We start from the raw sequence: 16572 nt of genomic DNA, 5'->3' as shown, positions 1-16572 counted from the left end.
TTATAGAGGTCAGCCACATTGTGCTGTGCAGCACTGTGAGACCATGCCTGTCTATTCTCAAAGGCTTTTAGGGGAGGTTTATGACTCTAACGAAGCAAAATAACAGAACTATGGTTCATTGATAGGGACTGTTCTATGAAAGGAGTGTATACTTCCCACAAAGTGTTGAGAATGGTTTTGCAGCTGAGCAGAAGTTCACTGCAGGCTGAGATGAGTGGAGGTCTGTCTGCTAGTACTGTTTCCTGGCATAATCTGGTACTGCTGATACATCCAGAGGGGTGTGAGGAGACGATTGCTGAGTGTGAGATGGACTGCAGGAGGAGGGAAGGAAGGATGGGCTGTAGTAAAGTTACCCAGTTGTTGCTATCTTGAGCCTATGACTGAGCTGCACGGACTCATCCTTCCCTCAGGGGACACAGGTGCGCAGAGCTATTTTTCTTTAATCACTCACATAAATTAAATTTATTCCTTTGCATTAAAATAATTAAATAAAACTACGCCCTATATCTTTTAGTGCCAGATAATATCTTTAAACCTTTGGCTCACCACTTTGCTATCAGCTGCAAGGTATTTTCCAGGGTGTGCTTAACCAATTTTACCATTGTCCTGAAAAGTGTTCTAGGCAGAGAAATCCCCTGATAGCAGTCAATATTCATGCATACTTTTAATGCCTGTATCCACTGGGAATAATCATTTCCGGGCCTCTCCTGAAGTCCACCTGCCCCACACTAAGATGAAAGGGCCTTCCACGCTGTGTACCAAGTGGCACAGGCTTTATGCTTACCAGGATATTAAACACAAATTAAAATGGTTTGGAGAACATTGATGTGGGTCTGAGGTTGGCCAGTTGCTGGTGAGGGGGTGATTCTGCCAAGTCTGGAGATTGGCAAGGAGCAAGAGCAGCCCTTGCCTTCCCTATATTCCCTGAGGGTTTTCTCCCGCACTTTTTAGGACACGACACTACTTGCAAAGGTGCAGTAGGATACGTGTTTAGGATGGAGGTGTGTGGTTTGGGAACAGGGTTTGTGTGCTATCCAGGTTAGGAATGATTTTCCTGGGTTCGTTGTAACTTGTCTTCTGATTGTTGAACTTGTAGATTTGGAAAGTCTACTGCTTGCTAGCTGGCACATCACCTCCGACTCGGCTCTTTGTTGCTCCAACTTGGTTTCTAGCCAAAAACATCAAAAGGGCTCAGTGGTAAATCTGTGCTGCTTCCTCCCTGGCAAATGCTTGTTTTGTACAGTCTGGCCCCTGTAGAAGCAGAAAAACAGTTTGTGTTGCACCAAACTCTCTCTACTGAGGAGTCTTATAAGTGAGTGTCATTCTGTGGTATTGGCAGATGCACCTTTTCTGAAATTCTCCTGTGTTTGGCCTAGGCAGTTATTTGAGACCAGCTGTTGAGCAATATAAATCTCTCTTGACATTCAGACCTGTTCCCCACCTGCCACATTCACTGATGCTTGTTTGGAAACAGATGTACTTTTATTTGCACCTTTGGGAAGAAACCTTTACAGAACAACCTTAAAGCTACCTTGGCCTTGGTATAGAGGGAAGAGCAAGGAACACCTAAAGCTCTACAACAGCCCCATTGAAGCAGCATTGACAATCTGTGTAGGAAAGATGGATCAGAACAGAGCTCAGGAACTCCTCTGGAGTAAGCATCTTCCAGTGAAACTGCCTCACAACTCCTTATCTTCCTTCAATACCAAAATCTCAGAGGATTCTAAAAAAGAGTCAGCACTCTTAACAGCTAACTCTATGTAGCCAGGAAGGAAAGCAGGATTTAGGTGATGAGTTTTGCTGTTTGTTTCTGGGAGAAAGAAACCTCCACTCTCTAACTGAGGAAGCAAATGCTTGATGTCTTCTGTAAGGCACAGCGCTGGGCTTGTCTGGCTCTGGGCTTTGCAGCCCCCTTACATTCTAACCTCTGTCTCTTACTGTCTTTTATTTGCAGCTCAGCGACATGTCCTCACATACATGGAGGATGCAGTGAGCCAGCTGCTGGAGAACAGAGAAGATATTAGTCAGTATGGCATTGCCAGGTTCTTCACTGAATAGTAAGTACATCAGGATGCTAAATACATCAGGGCCAGCCTGAGGGGGGGCTTTTGGAAACAGAGTACATGGAGAGTGGAGCTGGACATGTGCTGGTTATGTTGTAAATGCTGGATTTTACTGGGTTAGCCAAGGGCTCCCTGAGTATGTTTTGGAAATGTACATGGGTTTTGTACAGTTCAGTTCCTCTTCTATGGCAAACATTCAACATTCGTGTGAAGCAGTCACTCTGGGGAACAGCGATTTTGAAAATATGGAAAATCAAATTCTGCTTGTCTTGGTCAGGACTGTTAGTATCAAACTGCTTGAGAAATACTGAAGCAAACTGTTTCACAGACTGCTTCTGGTTTCAGCAGCACTCATTCTTCCTTTTTCTGAGTATGAATTTGAACTGTTTGTCTCCTTGTGTGATGGCTTTCCTGTTGAATACTTTAGTAGGATGCCTCCTCTTCCCTTAAAACCTGCATAAGTCCTTAAATACTGGATGTGTGCACTGTCTCTGCTTACTAATCTACAAAAAAATTCTTGAGGGAAAAGCTGTGTGTTTTCTGTCCACAGAAAATAATACTGACATTAGTCAGCTGATCAAATAATCAGTAAACAAGAGCTTAAGAAAGATAAAGAGCAGGATTACAATGACCTCTACCCAGCTACAGGATTTCTTTACCAGAGTTGAAGGCAAGGTGGCTTTGAAATACCCAGCTGAAATCGTTGTTTAGGCATCTCTGCAGATTAGATTTAGTTTGCATCTAATTTCAAACTGACATTTCTGTGCCTTTTCAAAACTTCTGATCATGTATACTTCAAAACTTAAAAGGTGAGCAAGAGGTTGTTCACGCAGTGAAACTGTTCAAAATCCTTCTCTGTAGTATTTCTTCATCTTGACATGACAACCATTTTCTTTTCACTTCCTGTTGCTCTTCTACCTTTAAAAGACTAAGTAGTGATTCAAGACCATTAATACAAACAAAACTGTCACCATAGAGCAAAACCCTCAGATTGCCATTGTTGCTGGAGATCTTGTTTTTCCATTTATTTTCAGAGATATGACTTTTACAATGGTTTTTTGTTCAGAGTGAGTGTTTTGTGGAGTTTCTGATTTCATGAAAGACAGAAAAAGGCTGCATGTTCATTCATTCTGTAATACAGAACTAGTAGTTCTCTTTTTTTCTTTTATAAAATATCTGAGGCTTAGCAGATGAAACTGTGTCCCCATACCAAAGCACAAACAAGCTTAGTAGTTTTGAGAGCTGTGAAGATTTGAAATGTAAGATTCTTCATTTAAAGTGGAGAATAAGTGATAGCCAATATGGGTGTAGAATGCAAAGTTTCATATTATGCAAATGTCATATGTTCTGGCTCCCAGGGCTTACTGGTAAGCCCTCACTGCCCAAAAGATTTCTGTTCATCCACTCAACTATCAGCGTTTGTTCTGGCTGTGCTTTGAAGGCTACACTTCTCTCCCAAGCAAATAAACTTGATCTTTAGTCTCAGCATCTTCAAACTCAAAGATAACTTGTGAGATTCTTGAAGGTTTTTGGGCACTCCCCCAGTGTTTTCCTTACTCCATGTTTCTCTGAAGGAGAGGATTGGAATGTGCGTGTTTTGAAGTATGCTGCAGTGATTTGAGATAAAGAGACTTGGTATTAGAATGTCCAGTTTTTAAAATTGTCCTTTCCTTATTTATGCTGACATAAAATTAGAGACCAAGCCCAAGGTTTAGAAAGCTAGCAGGCAAGCCCAAACAAGTAACTTTCTTTTAAAGTGTTTATGGGGCGAAAAAATACTTCTGTAACTTTTTAGAAATTGAAATGAGTCTGTCAAGAACAGGTGTTGTATATTCTCCAAACTCCTCTCAGAGGGCATACTTTTCAATACAGTGGTGTTCCATGGACCTCTCTGCTGGATTCACTGCTGAAGAGCAACCTGATGGCATTTCCATCATGCATTGCAATGCCCCACTTTACCATAAATCAGTTCAAGTCTTTGAGCCAGTTACAACTCCTTTTTTTTTTTTTTTTTTTTTTTTTTTTTTTTTTTTTTTTTGGTAATTAGGAAAATTTGATTGGGACTTAGCATACCCGAGTGAATTTCAGAATTGAAAATTATGTGCTCATTTAGCTCTGTGTGGATCAAGAATTAAGTGTTTTACTGGCAATGAGTATTTCCAGTTGTTTCTAAGAAATGGAATTGGGTATTTCACTGCTATCCTCCATCTAGTATTATGATTGCTGATTGCAGAGGCCCGACCTTAATCTCTGCAGTTTTCCTTCTAGAATAGTTTTAGTCTTCAAGGATCGTTTTTTTCTCCCACTTTATGCCAGGGTTCATTTGTCCCAATCATGAGGACATCTGCTTTCAATCTTGGGAGTACCTTGAGGCTTCCCTCATCTGGCTCACTCTCGACCCTTACAGGAACAGGGATCAATCACCCCTCTGCCAATTAATCCACATCTTTTAGTTAAACAAGTAAAATTATGCCTGTCTTAGGACTAATCTTGATTTTATAGATCTGCTTAAATGCTACTGGTACTTGTTCATTACAAACCTGAGAAATCTCAGCTCTGCTCTTGAATCTCTATGAAATGCAGACTCTTGAAAACCCTCTGTGTAATTAGACTCTAATGCTGCTTTGCTTCTTCCAGCCTAATGTCTGTGCCAGCATATCTTAAAGGAACATGCTCCCCCTATACATTATTTATCATCCTGTTTTCTTGATCTTTCCTATACTGAAGAAAAACAGGGCCTCCACGCTAATGCATTTGCTCACACACAGAGAATGTGCAGAGCATCCCACTTTATATTTTCTGGGCTCTTAAAAGAAATCTGTGTGTCTTTATTTTCACTTCAGCTTAAAGAACCAGCAAAAAAAAAAAAAAAAAGAAATGGATGAAGAGACTTCCTACTAGTACATTTTACTTTTCTTGTAGGCTAGCGCTTTGCCTGAGACTTTCTCTTCCACTGTGCAGGTAGATGTGCTGCTCTGTTCAAGACTCTTTGGAAAGCTCAGAAATAATAACCAGTAACTTACCTTGGTAAGGAAACTGTTTTTTCCATAACTTTGATTGTTTGTTTGATAAATCAAACACAAATGAATTGGAGACACAGGAATGGGCTTGATTTTTTCTTTTTTGAGTCTATATACTTGTCGCAAAACACTTCTTTTGTTTTGTTTCTGATAAAATGTCTCCTAACCACCTGCCAGCTGCAGCATGACTGAGAAAAACATCTTGCTTTTAGCTTGCAGACTGCTTCCACTGGACTCTGCAAACTGTCTGAGATCCCCTTTTTCTGTAAAAGATGTCTCTGCTGGCTCTCACTTGAACATCCCTACTGGCTCTTGTGTGACAGTTTAACAGTATTTATCTGAGAAGGCATCTGTGACATGTGTGACAGGGCTGAGGGTCAGATACTGCTTTTGGCTCTATTGTGTGCCTGGCAATTCAAAATACCAGCTCTGCACTGTGCAGAGCCCTGTTTTACAGAAAGGAACATTTGCTTTGTTCCTAGTAACAAGACTACCAGTGCTATATAGTTTGGGATCCTTGGGAAGTAAGATGTTATCATGGTGAGAAGTATCAACTTCTAGCAATGAAAGTACCTCATTTTCTCTTGCTGTCTGGACTGGCTGGAACAATTTGTTCAACTCTTTCCTTAGGGACAAATATGATACCGCTCCCTTGGCTTTCTCTGGCAATAGATTTGGTATCAGACAAACTTTTGGCTTGTTCAGTCTTTTATTGCTGTACAACATTACAGAAATAAATCTGTAGAGTAAACAATGTCCTCCTCTTTAAAAACGTCTCAATCCCCTTGGGGGAGGAGGGTGGGGGGGAAGGGCCAGGAACAAGACAGATGGGATGCCCATGAGAACTAAGCCACTCACTGAAGGCAACCTTAATTGGCAACTGGAAATAAGCTGAATTATCTGATTATGAAAAGGAGAGATTCTTAGAGCTAGCTTAGAGCCATCAATTTTCTTTTTTCTTTGCATCTGTGTATGTAGGCCTTATCACTGTCATCATCTTGCTGTCATCTGCTCTGCATCTTTCTCCTTTTCAGAGTAACTTGTTTTGTCTTGTTTGCGAGGATGGTGTAAGCTCTTCAAGACAGAAGTGATATTGTACTGCATGTACTTTACAGCACCTAGCATTGTACAATGTCGATCCTGTGCTTTGTACAATTACAGTACAAACAGCAGAAACAGTAGTGAGAAGGTCCTTAGGGCTTTGACAAGTTGTGCCAGATTCCCTTTCTTAGAGATGAAGCCATTCATTAGAATTTCTCAGTACAACTGTTTGGGGGAGGGGCATTGGTTGTTGGGTTTTTTTAGTGTTAGTTCTTTGTGTTTTGGGCAAATCGGTAGTATTTGTGAGGTAGGAATACTTTCAGGATATTACCTAAAATATTTATATTCTCTCTGATATAATCTTCTGAATAACTGCAAAAAACCCCACAACATTTCATGTATTTTATAAATACTGTCCTGATTCCTACATGTTTTCTGTTCCGGAGAGGAAAAGATGAAATGATGCCATGTGATCGGTATCAAGCTGCTGCTGTCAATGACCTAGCTGTGCAGCAGCCTTTGGGCTGAAAATCTCAGGGATAATGTGCTTGATGGTTCCTGACAGGCTTTTGCCTGGGATTCCTTGATCCCTAGGGCACTGCATAAGACTGCTGTCTGCCTCTCCTTTGCTCTGCAGTTATCAGTGGGAAGAGGGTGAATATGTGAGCTCAGACACAGCATTTGTGCCAGAAGCTCTGAGGAGGTTTTGCAGCTAATGTGAGTAAGTTGCTGTGAAAGAAACATTTTGAAAGTCTCTCTCCACGGAGAACATGGATTTGCAGGACTGAATTTGTTGATAAATCTTTCTGGGAAACCTACAGTAATTGCATATTTCTCCACTAAGAGTGTTGCTAATGGACACAAAGCCTTTCTGTTAGTCCCTTTGTTGCCTTCCAGTCTCACCTCTACAGAGAAGCATTGTCAGAAGGGCAAAGTCTCTTTCTTGTAATTGAATTTCTCCAGCCCACCTTAGAAATGGGATTTCAATGCCTCCTGCCCACTGTGCATGGGGTATGTGTTTTGTATCCGAGCTGTGGAAGATCTGGACGTTGTGGATAACTCTAGTTAAGATTTAAATTATGTGATTTTGTCTGGAACCTGTAGATCTGTCACCCAATGTTTTTATTATAGGATTGATTTATGGCAGAAACAGAATTGGGATTTTGATATGACAGCCAGGATCTATGAACTCCTGATTTTCCCAGAGTTGTTTCTCTGTAACAAACATTGCAACAAGTCCCAACCTGACAAATATGCTGATAGGGATAACTGCTGTTGAGTAAACAGCTGGAAAAAATGCATATATTAATTTCAATAACACACTTAATTCCCACTGTAGTTTGTACATGTTGCCAATATATTAGAAGATGTCGTATTTTCTTATCTTATTCTTGAGAATCTTAAAGATGAGTGGATACTCAGGTGTGTCCCTTGCAAAGAAATACAGGGGGGATAAGGTAAAGAATCTTTTTGGTGAACAGGATTATCTTGGAAGAATTGTACCAAAGCAGTAACAGAATTGAACTTAAAAGAAAGCATGCACCAGTGATGTTGTGTGTGGTAATATACTCCACATAAGAAACTTCTCATACTGTTTTGGTGACAGAAGAATCTGCAGGATTTGCCAAAGCATATGAATGTTAGCACTTGATATCAGCATCTTGTCAGCATAGAGTAGTTATCCATGATAACTCTGCACTTACACACTGACTTGCACCGTGCTCTTGCTCTTTGAAGACAGATAATCACAATTTCCATGTGCAGTGTGATCAGATTATGATGCTCCTACTATAGATTCTCTGGAGTAGCAGTGCAGTCTTTGCCCACTTCTTTCCTATTCCTTTACTTCATGGAAATTACATATTTACTTGTGGTCTTTTTCAGAATAGCTGCAGCAGGAGTTGGCTGACTACTTTATGGAGACCTTATGTAATTTGGTATTTTTTATTTGTTCTTACAGCCTTGAAGGTTGAAATACAACACATCTGCCATGAAATTGAGCTTCCTTTACGTTAAAGCCAACTGCATACAGGGAATGTGAATAGCTAATAAAACTGGAAAGAAATTTCCCAAAAGCCAGAGTCCAGGAATGTGGCAAATGGTACAAGCATCAAGACAATATATATCTGAGTTAACTGTGTTTGTGCTTTTTCTCTGTGGTAGAGTTGAATGTATTATCCTCTCTCTACCTTTAGTTTTTAACTCTAGTAAAAGTTTTGTTTATGCTTCCAATTTTTTTTATTGCTTTTCATCATAGTTGCTGATATTACTGGTACAAATTTGGATAAGTATATGATCCCAGCTGGGAGTTAAAATCAGACTTTTGTGACTTCAAATGTATGAACTTATACAGGCTGAGGGATGAACAGATTGAGAGCAGCCCTGCCAAGGAAGCCTTGGGATACTGGTGGATGAGAGGCTGCACATGAGCTGGCAATGTGCATCACACCCTTTCTGGGATGTCACAGAGTCATCTGTTTAGTTTTACTTTTTCTATCAGTCTGCTATTTTTTTGTATCTGTGATATTGGCTATTTCCTGCCCCGTTCTTGCATTTCTTATCATGCATCTCTGCTGTGCTTTTGTTTGTATCTTGCAGAAGTGAAAGGGCCCTCAAGTCAGAACTGGGGAGCTCTGGAAATCTTACATTGTACATCTTCCACTGATCAAAGGTCTGTAGCAGAGTTTGCCATGATGCAAATTAGGTGTTCATTGCCAGTGTAACTGTTTGGCAAACAACTTTCTCCATCATTCTGGAAAATTGCTCAGCTGTGTTTGCTGAGTCACTGTTGGAATATATAGGAAAAGGTGAGAAAGATAAATAATGATGTGTCTACCACAGATGCAGTGGGACTACTTACAGTCTTTTGCATGCAATCTGCAATGTGTATATAAAGCAGTAATCTCACTTCGTGCTTGGTCACATGCTGGAAAGATTTGATTTCCTGCAGTTTCCTTAAGTTTTTTAAGAAAACTGTTTTAGTAATTTGAAATTGGGAACTGGAATTCAATAGAAATGCACATGTGAATAGCAGCTGTGAAAAAACATAGCAGCATAGAAAGTTTGGTACATGGTGTTTTTTCCCATATTATATATGGGGGTTTTAAAATTATTCTTAAGAATGAAAGGCAGAGTTTTATAATTTTATGTTAGTGATATTTTCTTTTTAACATACTATTTTCTGCAATGAAGCTTTTGATGTCTCAGGCAGTAAGAGTACCACTGTTGGATACATGGTAACTTCATGAGTAGCAGTACTTCTCTGTATTACTAACTCACATGGTTTAGTTCTTGTTTTAATGAAGTACTTTGGCACGGCTCTAGGCTATTTTATGTATATAGGAGATCAGTTTTAGAGTTCTTGGCTTCCATCTGTCTAAACCTATAAGGCTTTCTATTAAATTAGATTCAAGTAGTGTAAGTTTGAGGAACACTTTATTTTTTCCCAGAAATATCTTTAAGGAAGGATAGATCAGAACTGAAGTTGGGGTTTGGTTTTTTCGTTGTTGGTTTGAGGTTTTTTCCCAGTTTTGTGTTGTTGGAAGGACTTTTGTGCTTATTCTTAGGCTGAAAAATGTTGAGGCATCACAGAAAACTTTGAGGAACATTTCTAATTGCTTTGCTAAGAATATATATGTTCACTTGTGGACAAGGCCAACAAATGGAAAATTTTTCCTAAATTAGATATACCAAACTGTAAAAATCAGCAAATATTTGCAGCAATGGGATCTGATAAGATCCCATAATAGGATTCCTTATCCTTTACAGGATAAAATCCCTTAACTATGTCTGCATCTTCATGAATATCAAACACTAGAAGTCTTGCAAGCCTGAAAAATGCATTTTTAAAACGTGGTTTATTTTCTTTTTTTAAAAAAAAAAAACCCAAGACCTAACAAGAGCAAAAAAGCAAAAAGTCTATTTTCTAGAAATCTGGACATCTTCCGAGAACCTGAGATTTTCTGTGCAATGCTGTGTTGAAACAATACAGAACCCAGAATACATTAGCTTTAGTGACTTGCAATAATCACATCCTGGAAATTTAATGTTCTTGTGTATCTTCAAGTGAATTAAAGAACCTGTAGCTGGTCAACACTGTAGCCAAGCGTTAATAGTGAGAACAAAGTGGTCTAGCTAAGCAATCTCCAAATGCAGAGCTAGCATTAATGTCAAATGATGTAACTTCATCTATATTAAGGAATTTTGGCAAGGTTCATTTGTTGCCATGATGAAAATATTGGAAGCTGCTCAGTCTTTGATGTGCTGTAGTTCTTGCCAAGGCAATTGAATAGGTGAGAGAGTACCAGTTGTAAATTTTTTCTTCTGAAATTCTCCAGTCAAACCAAGACTGAAATGAGCAAATATGGAATCTGTTTGCATGGCACAAGTACTGAATCTCTTTGGAACAGTTGTTTAGTTATATTTCAGTATTTCATGTGTCATCACAGTCATAACATGATTGGGCTGCTACCTTTTAAAATAATTAGAAGTCTAGTTTATAAAACATGGAACTGTCTTACAACAGGAGAATTCATCCAGAATGGAGCAAGCAGGCCCTTACTTGTACTTATACTTTGGCCTCAACTTTCTGAGAAGTCAATTTGCCTTTACTTGGCATTTTACTGCCCTCTCAGGAGTTCAAGATGGGTGCAGTTCCTCAGTAATACTCAAATCCACACTGCTGCTTTGGTGGACGTTTATGCTTTGGTATCAAAATCCATCTCCAGCTGATGTCAATTCCATAGCTACTTTCTCAACTGTTAGACAAGAAGAAATCAGAATGTTGCCTTGTGTGGCTTGTTTTTCATGGTGTTTTTCATCTTTGTGCCATCTTCTCATTCTTGCTGCAGATTCACCATGTGGTTTCTGTGCCATCTTGAAGCTAGTGAATGAATTCCACAGCACAACAGGGAGGACAGAAATACTTGCTTCTTAATAAAGGAAGCCAAAGAATGGAGATCATGGCTGTATGATAATGAAGCTAACAGAGGACTTGCATCTCCCAAACCTTCAGAATATAGAGGGTTGTAGAGCAGTTCAGAAGGAATTTTCTTCTTGCCCCAGTATGTCAAGTTGGGCCAGTTTGAACAAATACTAAACAGATTAGCTGGAGAGTTATCAGTTTTCCTTGTGTAGTTATAATTCTGGATTGGATTATTATTTATATATTTAGTTTAGGTTTGGGCAGAAAAAGGCAAGATTTTTGAGGGAAGCTGGGGTAGCAACTTGCTGTGATCTCTATAAAAGTTAGTTACAATGGTGTTCATGTAGTTGTTCCTGTAGTGTGCAACTTACTCAGTTTCCTACTGTAAAAATGCAATCTCTGTTTATAGCAGCAAGACCTCTCCAGAGTCGCTGAAACACCCTGTAGTCTGAAATTGCACCTGATCAGACTGAAAGAGCTGGTCATGGGTGATAGATGCTTATCTGTGAAGGCTTCTTTACTTCTCCCTTAAGCACCTTGGAGGGTTTCTGCAGGGCTATTCATGGCCTTTCATTGTATGCCCTTTCCCATCCTCCTGAATGCTAGGCTTCCCTGCTCATAATTCTAAGAAGAAGCTTTATTTCACAGTAGAAAGGGGCCCCAATATGTGGCCTATTATATCCATATCAGCTTGCTTACCCTTTTCAAACAGCTATTGTGTTTTAATAGGGCCCTGCCTGGTAGGGGGAGTCCTTAATTCCTGTTATGTAAGAATGGTCAGCTTGAGTTACAGCAAACTGCAGGATGCTGCTCTGATCAAAAGGCCTCTGTTTTTAAAGATTCCCATGTCCCCACGCCTCCCCATTTGCCTTTTTTTTTTCTTTCTTTCTTTTTTTTTTTTTTTTTTTTTTTTTTAATCCTGGGCTAATAACGCAACACAGTGCGGTGATTTTATCTTGTGATTTGCAAGCCTTGAGGTGTTAAATTACTGACCTAGCATATGAAAAATTAAGGGAGAGGGACTCTAAAAAAGATAAAGGCTTTCTGGGTAATAACAAGCAAGCACAGCAACTCCTTTAATCCTTTCCTTCTCCAGAATCTGTAAACTGGTCTCAGAGGGTTTGATTTGCTACAAAGCAACATAAGAAAGCTTGTTCACTGCCTACCCTGAGCTGTGTCACAGGTGCTGTGGTTCATTTCCTTCATCCCAGTACATGGGATAATCTCTGTGCCACCTGTATTAAGTCTGCCATGAATACAGAGATTCCTAGTCTATATCAAGAAGTCTGAAAACACACAGTTAAAATTTGTGTCACTCCTTTCCCTGTTTCCACACCCTTCAGCTGTAGTAAACTTGAGTGGGTGAGATAGAAAGGGTCTCAAAAAATCCAGTCTCTGTGTTTGCAGTGTTATATCACCCAGTCTTGCCCAAATTTTGTAGTGTTAATGATTTCCTATCTGCCTGGTTGTTAAAAAAACCCAACTATTTTCCCTTAAAGCCAGTCATCAGGAGTAACTTTTAGCATCTGTTTTGTCTTAACACATTTCCGAGGAAATGCCTAAAAAGCACTGATAATTTCATTAGAGGAAGATGGTGGTTTCCTTGAGGCTGACCTCAGTGTCCCAAGTTCTAAGATCTGTGGAATTTAAAAAATGGTCCTACACTACCTTTCAAGTGAGATAGCCAAAAAACCAGTCCAGTGATTCATCTGAGTATTGCAAATATTGTAGTACACTTAAAACAAGAGGTGAAGAATAAATTGATCTTAAACTACATTCATGTACTTTAATCAGTACAACAGTGATTTTTTTTTACCCAGTTATGCCTCTAGTTTTAGGTGTTCCCTTTCTGGGTTCCTTCTAGGCAAGGTAAACCTCACTTTAGTATCACAGACCATAGCCTCGGGCTAAGTGCAATTGGTCATTTGGGGATGCTTTGTTGTGGTTAAGTTGTTTAACAACAGAAATGGCTTGTTTTTTAACGCCTTTTGTATTTCAGTATTTTCTGTTGCTAGAGCTAGTTCTTTGTTACCCATTGTAGCATAGTCTCTAATCCTAATACTCCTGGTTATCCCTTCTTACTGTGCTTTAATTCACACATCTTGGAGCTCTGGGCTCCTTTCAGATGGAGCTAAACTAGATGTGTTCCTTCTGCAAATGAGCATTCAGTCAATGGGACTAGATTAGAACTAGTCCAGAGCCTATGTCAAGAAAAAACAAATCCTGGGATGCCCATAATGTTGACATCAAATCCTCTGCACTGTTTTTCTCTGCAGACGTTTTGGTCAGTCTAAACATAGCCTCTGACAGCAACTTTGCATTTGAGACTCCCTTATTTTTGCTTGAGACACTCAATTCTCTTTTAATGACTTAGACACTTATATATATAACTGGCAAGAAAAGGGTGTTGGGGTGTGTGCGTGTGTGAATGGTTCATGCTCAAGAAGCCTTCAGAATTTTTTCTTCATCATGCTCTTGATAGAAAATGCGAGCAGTAATGCTGTCAAATAAGGAAAAATGGTCACTGTTCCTTGTATTCCATGTGGTAGAGGAGGGGTCCTGTGAGGTTGTTCAGCTCTTTGCATGGTAACCAAAGGTGGCACCTGCTAGGGGGACAGCAGGGTCCTGGCAAGCTCTTCCATCGTTCTCGAGGACTTGGGACTCTGCATTGTGCATATTTGGCTTTGCCTGAGTTCAGCAGGCAGAGGCTAACTCCTATAATGGGTTTCAATTGAGATGTTACCATAGCATCCTGGGACTTTTACAATCTATTTAGAAGTCCAAAGGTTTGAAAAGAGTACTTGAAAGTTTCTGAACTCTGGCAGGTTGCCGAAATGTAAATAAACAAGAGACAAAGCCTTATGAAAGCTGCTCTGTTCAGAGAAACAGCACCTGAGTGCTAGAATTCCCAGCACAGCCATTTTTGAGAGCTGAGGCTGTTTTATCACTGTCTCCTCCCAAACCTTTTTTCTTCCCCTCACGTGTATGTGCCATCCCACAAGCATAGCCTGGGTGTGCTGCAGTGTGCAGCCCTCTCAGCAGCGCTGTTGGAGGAGACTGTTCTGGGGTTTGGCTGCTCTGGGGCACAGGAAGGAAAGGAGTGAGAAAGCATCCTGAAGCCCTACTGTAAGAGTTTCTTTAGATATCCCCACCAAGTGGGAATCTTGCTCTATTCTTCTCTCGTCTTTCTTCAGGATTTTCTCACAAGGGAATGGAAAGAGCTGTTTTGTTAACAGAGTATCCAGTTGCCTAACAATTCTTGTGTGAAATACGAGTGCTCACAGTAAACCGGTATTAACTAATGAACATTCAATTCAATTTGTAGTCTTGGTTTCAGCAAGACAAATAAAATCATATCATGAGTAGCTGTTGTTACTCTTCTAATTTGGTAATATAGAGGATTGAAGTAATCATTAGGTTTGCAATAGGAGCCTGGAGACTAGCACAGCTGTTGAAAGCTTTCTTCTTGAAGGAATCTCTAGCAGATGGCTGCACTTTAAATGCCTAAAAGGGGAAAAAGAGAAGTTAACCAGAGAAGTGAAAAATTATTTTCCCTGCATCTGGGTTTCCAAACCCATTTCTGAATGATTGAGGACAAAATAGTAACTTGTTGAGGTACCTTGTTTTTTTCTCAAGTCTTCTTCAAACGGGCTGAAAAGCTCTGGCCAGTTAACTTTGCTAACAGTATGAGCTGTTCAGTGAGCGGAGGACAGATAGGGGGAAGACTGAGCAATCCTAAGGGAAGAATCTCAGCAGCTGTTCAACTTGCTGAGAATGATTGAGTTGAATGGTTAAGTTTGTTCCTTTATTGTTGATATCTTGCTTAAGCCATTCCTCTGAGTGCAGCATGTTTCATTTTTGTATTCAAAGGAATTGGAAAAAACATCTGTTTGCATGTGTATAAAAATCAAGGTAAGGTGTTGGTCAGATGCCCTATCTACTGTTGGAATACCTGTGAGAACTTTGGGTTGTCTTAATTTTTCTTTCTTCCAGAAATGTTTACCTGTAACATTGCCATACCGATGGTAACTTCATCTCTGGGCAGCTGTTAAAACAAAGGTGGCCAAGTTATTTTGGTCCTGCCCATCTACCCATGATATAGGAATTTCAACATATATAGTTTATTCAAAATATATAGTGTTCCTGTCCTTTGTGGTGCTCTTGTCCCTGTCTGAGAATAGATTTGTTATTGGGCTGTTTGCTGGATAGCTCCATCATGGGCTGGTTCCTTTGAGCTGAACTTTTACTACTTATCAAAAAGAATTCATAAAGTAGGGTGTCTGAAATGTACCATCTTAACTGGTATAAAATTCTGACTCCCAGGCTTCCAATCTTGAGCTTTTGGGGGAAAATCCTTCCATTGTATACTTAAAATCCTCCTTTACTCAACTAGCTGGCGGCACTTGGCTGTCAGCACATCCAGGTGTGCTGATGTTCCAGCATATCCACCCACTCTTAAATGAGTAAGCAACAAATGATATCATACTCTTCTGCCTGGTAGGTTTAGAGCCATTCCATGCTGGAAATGCAAGTGACTAGAGTTTTTGCTTATTAGAAATAAGGAGTAATATAGTAGGCCTGTCTGATGTGAATTAATAGTGTGTTAGCTTCGTGTCTGGACCTTTCTGTTACAATTGTGCCAGGATCTGCTTCCAAAATGTGCATGTTCTGTAGATGTTCTGAGCAGCATAATTTGGTGCATTTAATTGTATCATTGTGCCTTCATTTTCTTCCAAAATGTCTCCCATATGTGTGTTATCTTTCTGAAAGCTGCCTTTTTCTATTACACCAAGATTTTTCTTTTTCATATGTATCCTTCTTGTCTCCATCAGTCTGTCAAATCATGAGCAAAACAATGCAGATCAGAAATGAAAAAAGTCCTACAGGCTGTGGTTTGGGATAAGAAGATCTGAAATTCCATTTCCAGCTTTGTCACAGGCATCTTGTGGGACTTTTTGCAAGTTACTTTAACTTATTCTGAACTTGTTCACTCTAAGGCAGTGAGTGACAGCACTTTGTAACGAGTACTCTTTACTCACAATGATAGTCATGAAATTTTGGCATATTTTGATCCAGCACATGATTTATTTATTTACTTTAATCTCTTGGGACAATGATTGTGCTTTACTTTGCATGAATAAGGTTTCATAAATATGAAATACTGTATTTGTCCATGATATTTACAGAAAAAATATTCCTGATTCCAGGATTCAAGTGTCATGACTCTTTCTTAATCATAAGGTGATTGTACTTATTTTATTTGAGTTACCTTTCCTTCTGAGTAAGGGGCCCTGTGAAACATTACCACAGAAACTGTGTTCTGTACTACCTTTCAACACATGACAACAGATGTGTTTGAGAACCAGGATATTAAAAATGAGAAATCGTGATTCCTTTTGTAAAAATTGAATGGCTTCTCTCCACACACACACTGCCACACACACCCCACCACACCCACACACAGTTGTTACATGACTTTTAAATTTTGCTCAACTCTGTCTGGTATTATTCTGTTTCAAATGTG

General features: G+C 39.7%; 2 protein-coding genes across 2 annotated transcripts in view; both read left to right on the top strand.

The window, feature by feature from the left end:
* The window catches only part of F2 (coagulation factor II, thrombin), a 329241-nt gene that overhangs the window by 170187 nt on the left and 142482 nt on the right, over positions 1–16572 (top strand). The gene's annotated exons all lie outside the window — the stretch shown is intronic.
* Positions 1–16572, top strand: part of CSTPP1 (centriolar satellite-associated tubulin polyglutamylase complex regulator 1) — an 85099-nt gene that overhangs the window by 7111 nt on the left and 61416 nt on the right. Inside the window, exon 2 of the mRNA XM_063398436.1 lies at positions 1955–2057. Within this exon, the coding sequence (XP_063254506.1) occupies positions 1955–2057 (103 nt within the window). The remainder of the gene's footprint in view (positions 1–1954; positions 2058–16572) is intronic.

Source organism: Prinia subflava, chromosome 5 (assembly GCF_021018805.1).
Source record: "Prinia subflava isolate CZ2003 ecotype Zambia chromosome 5, Cam_Psub_1.2, whole genome shotgun sequence".
NCBI lineage: Eukaryota > Metazoa > Chordata > Aves > Passeriformes > Cisticolidae > Prinia > Prinia subflava.
This window is presented reverse-complemented; position numbering and strand designations above follow the sequence as displayed.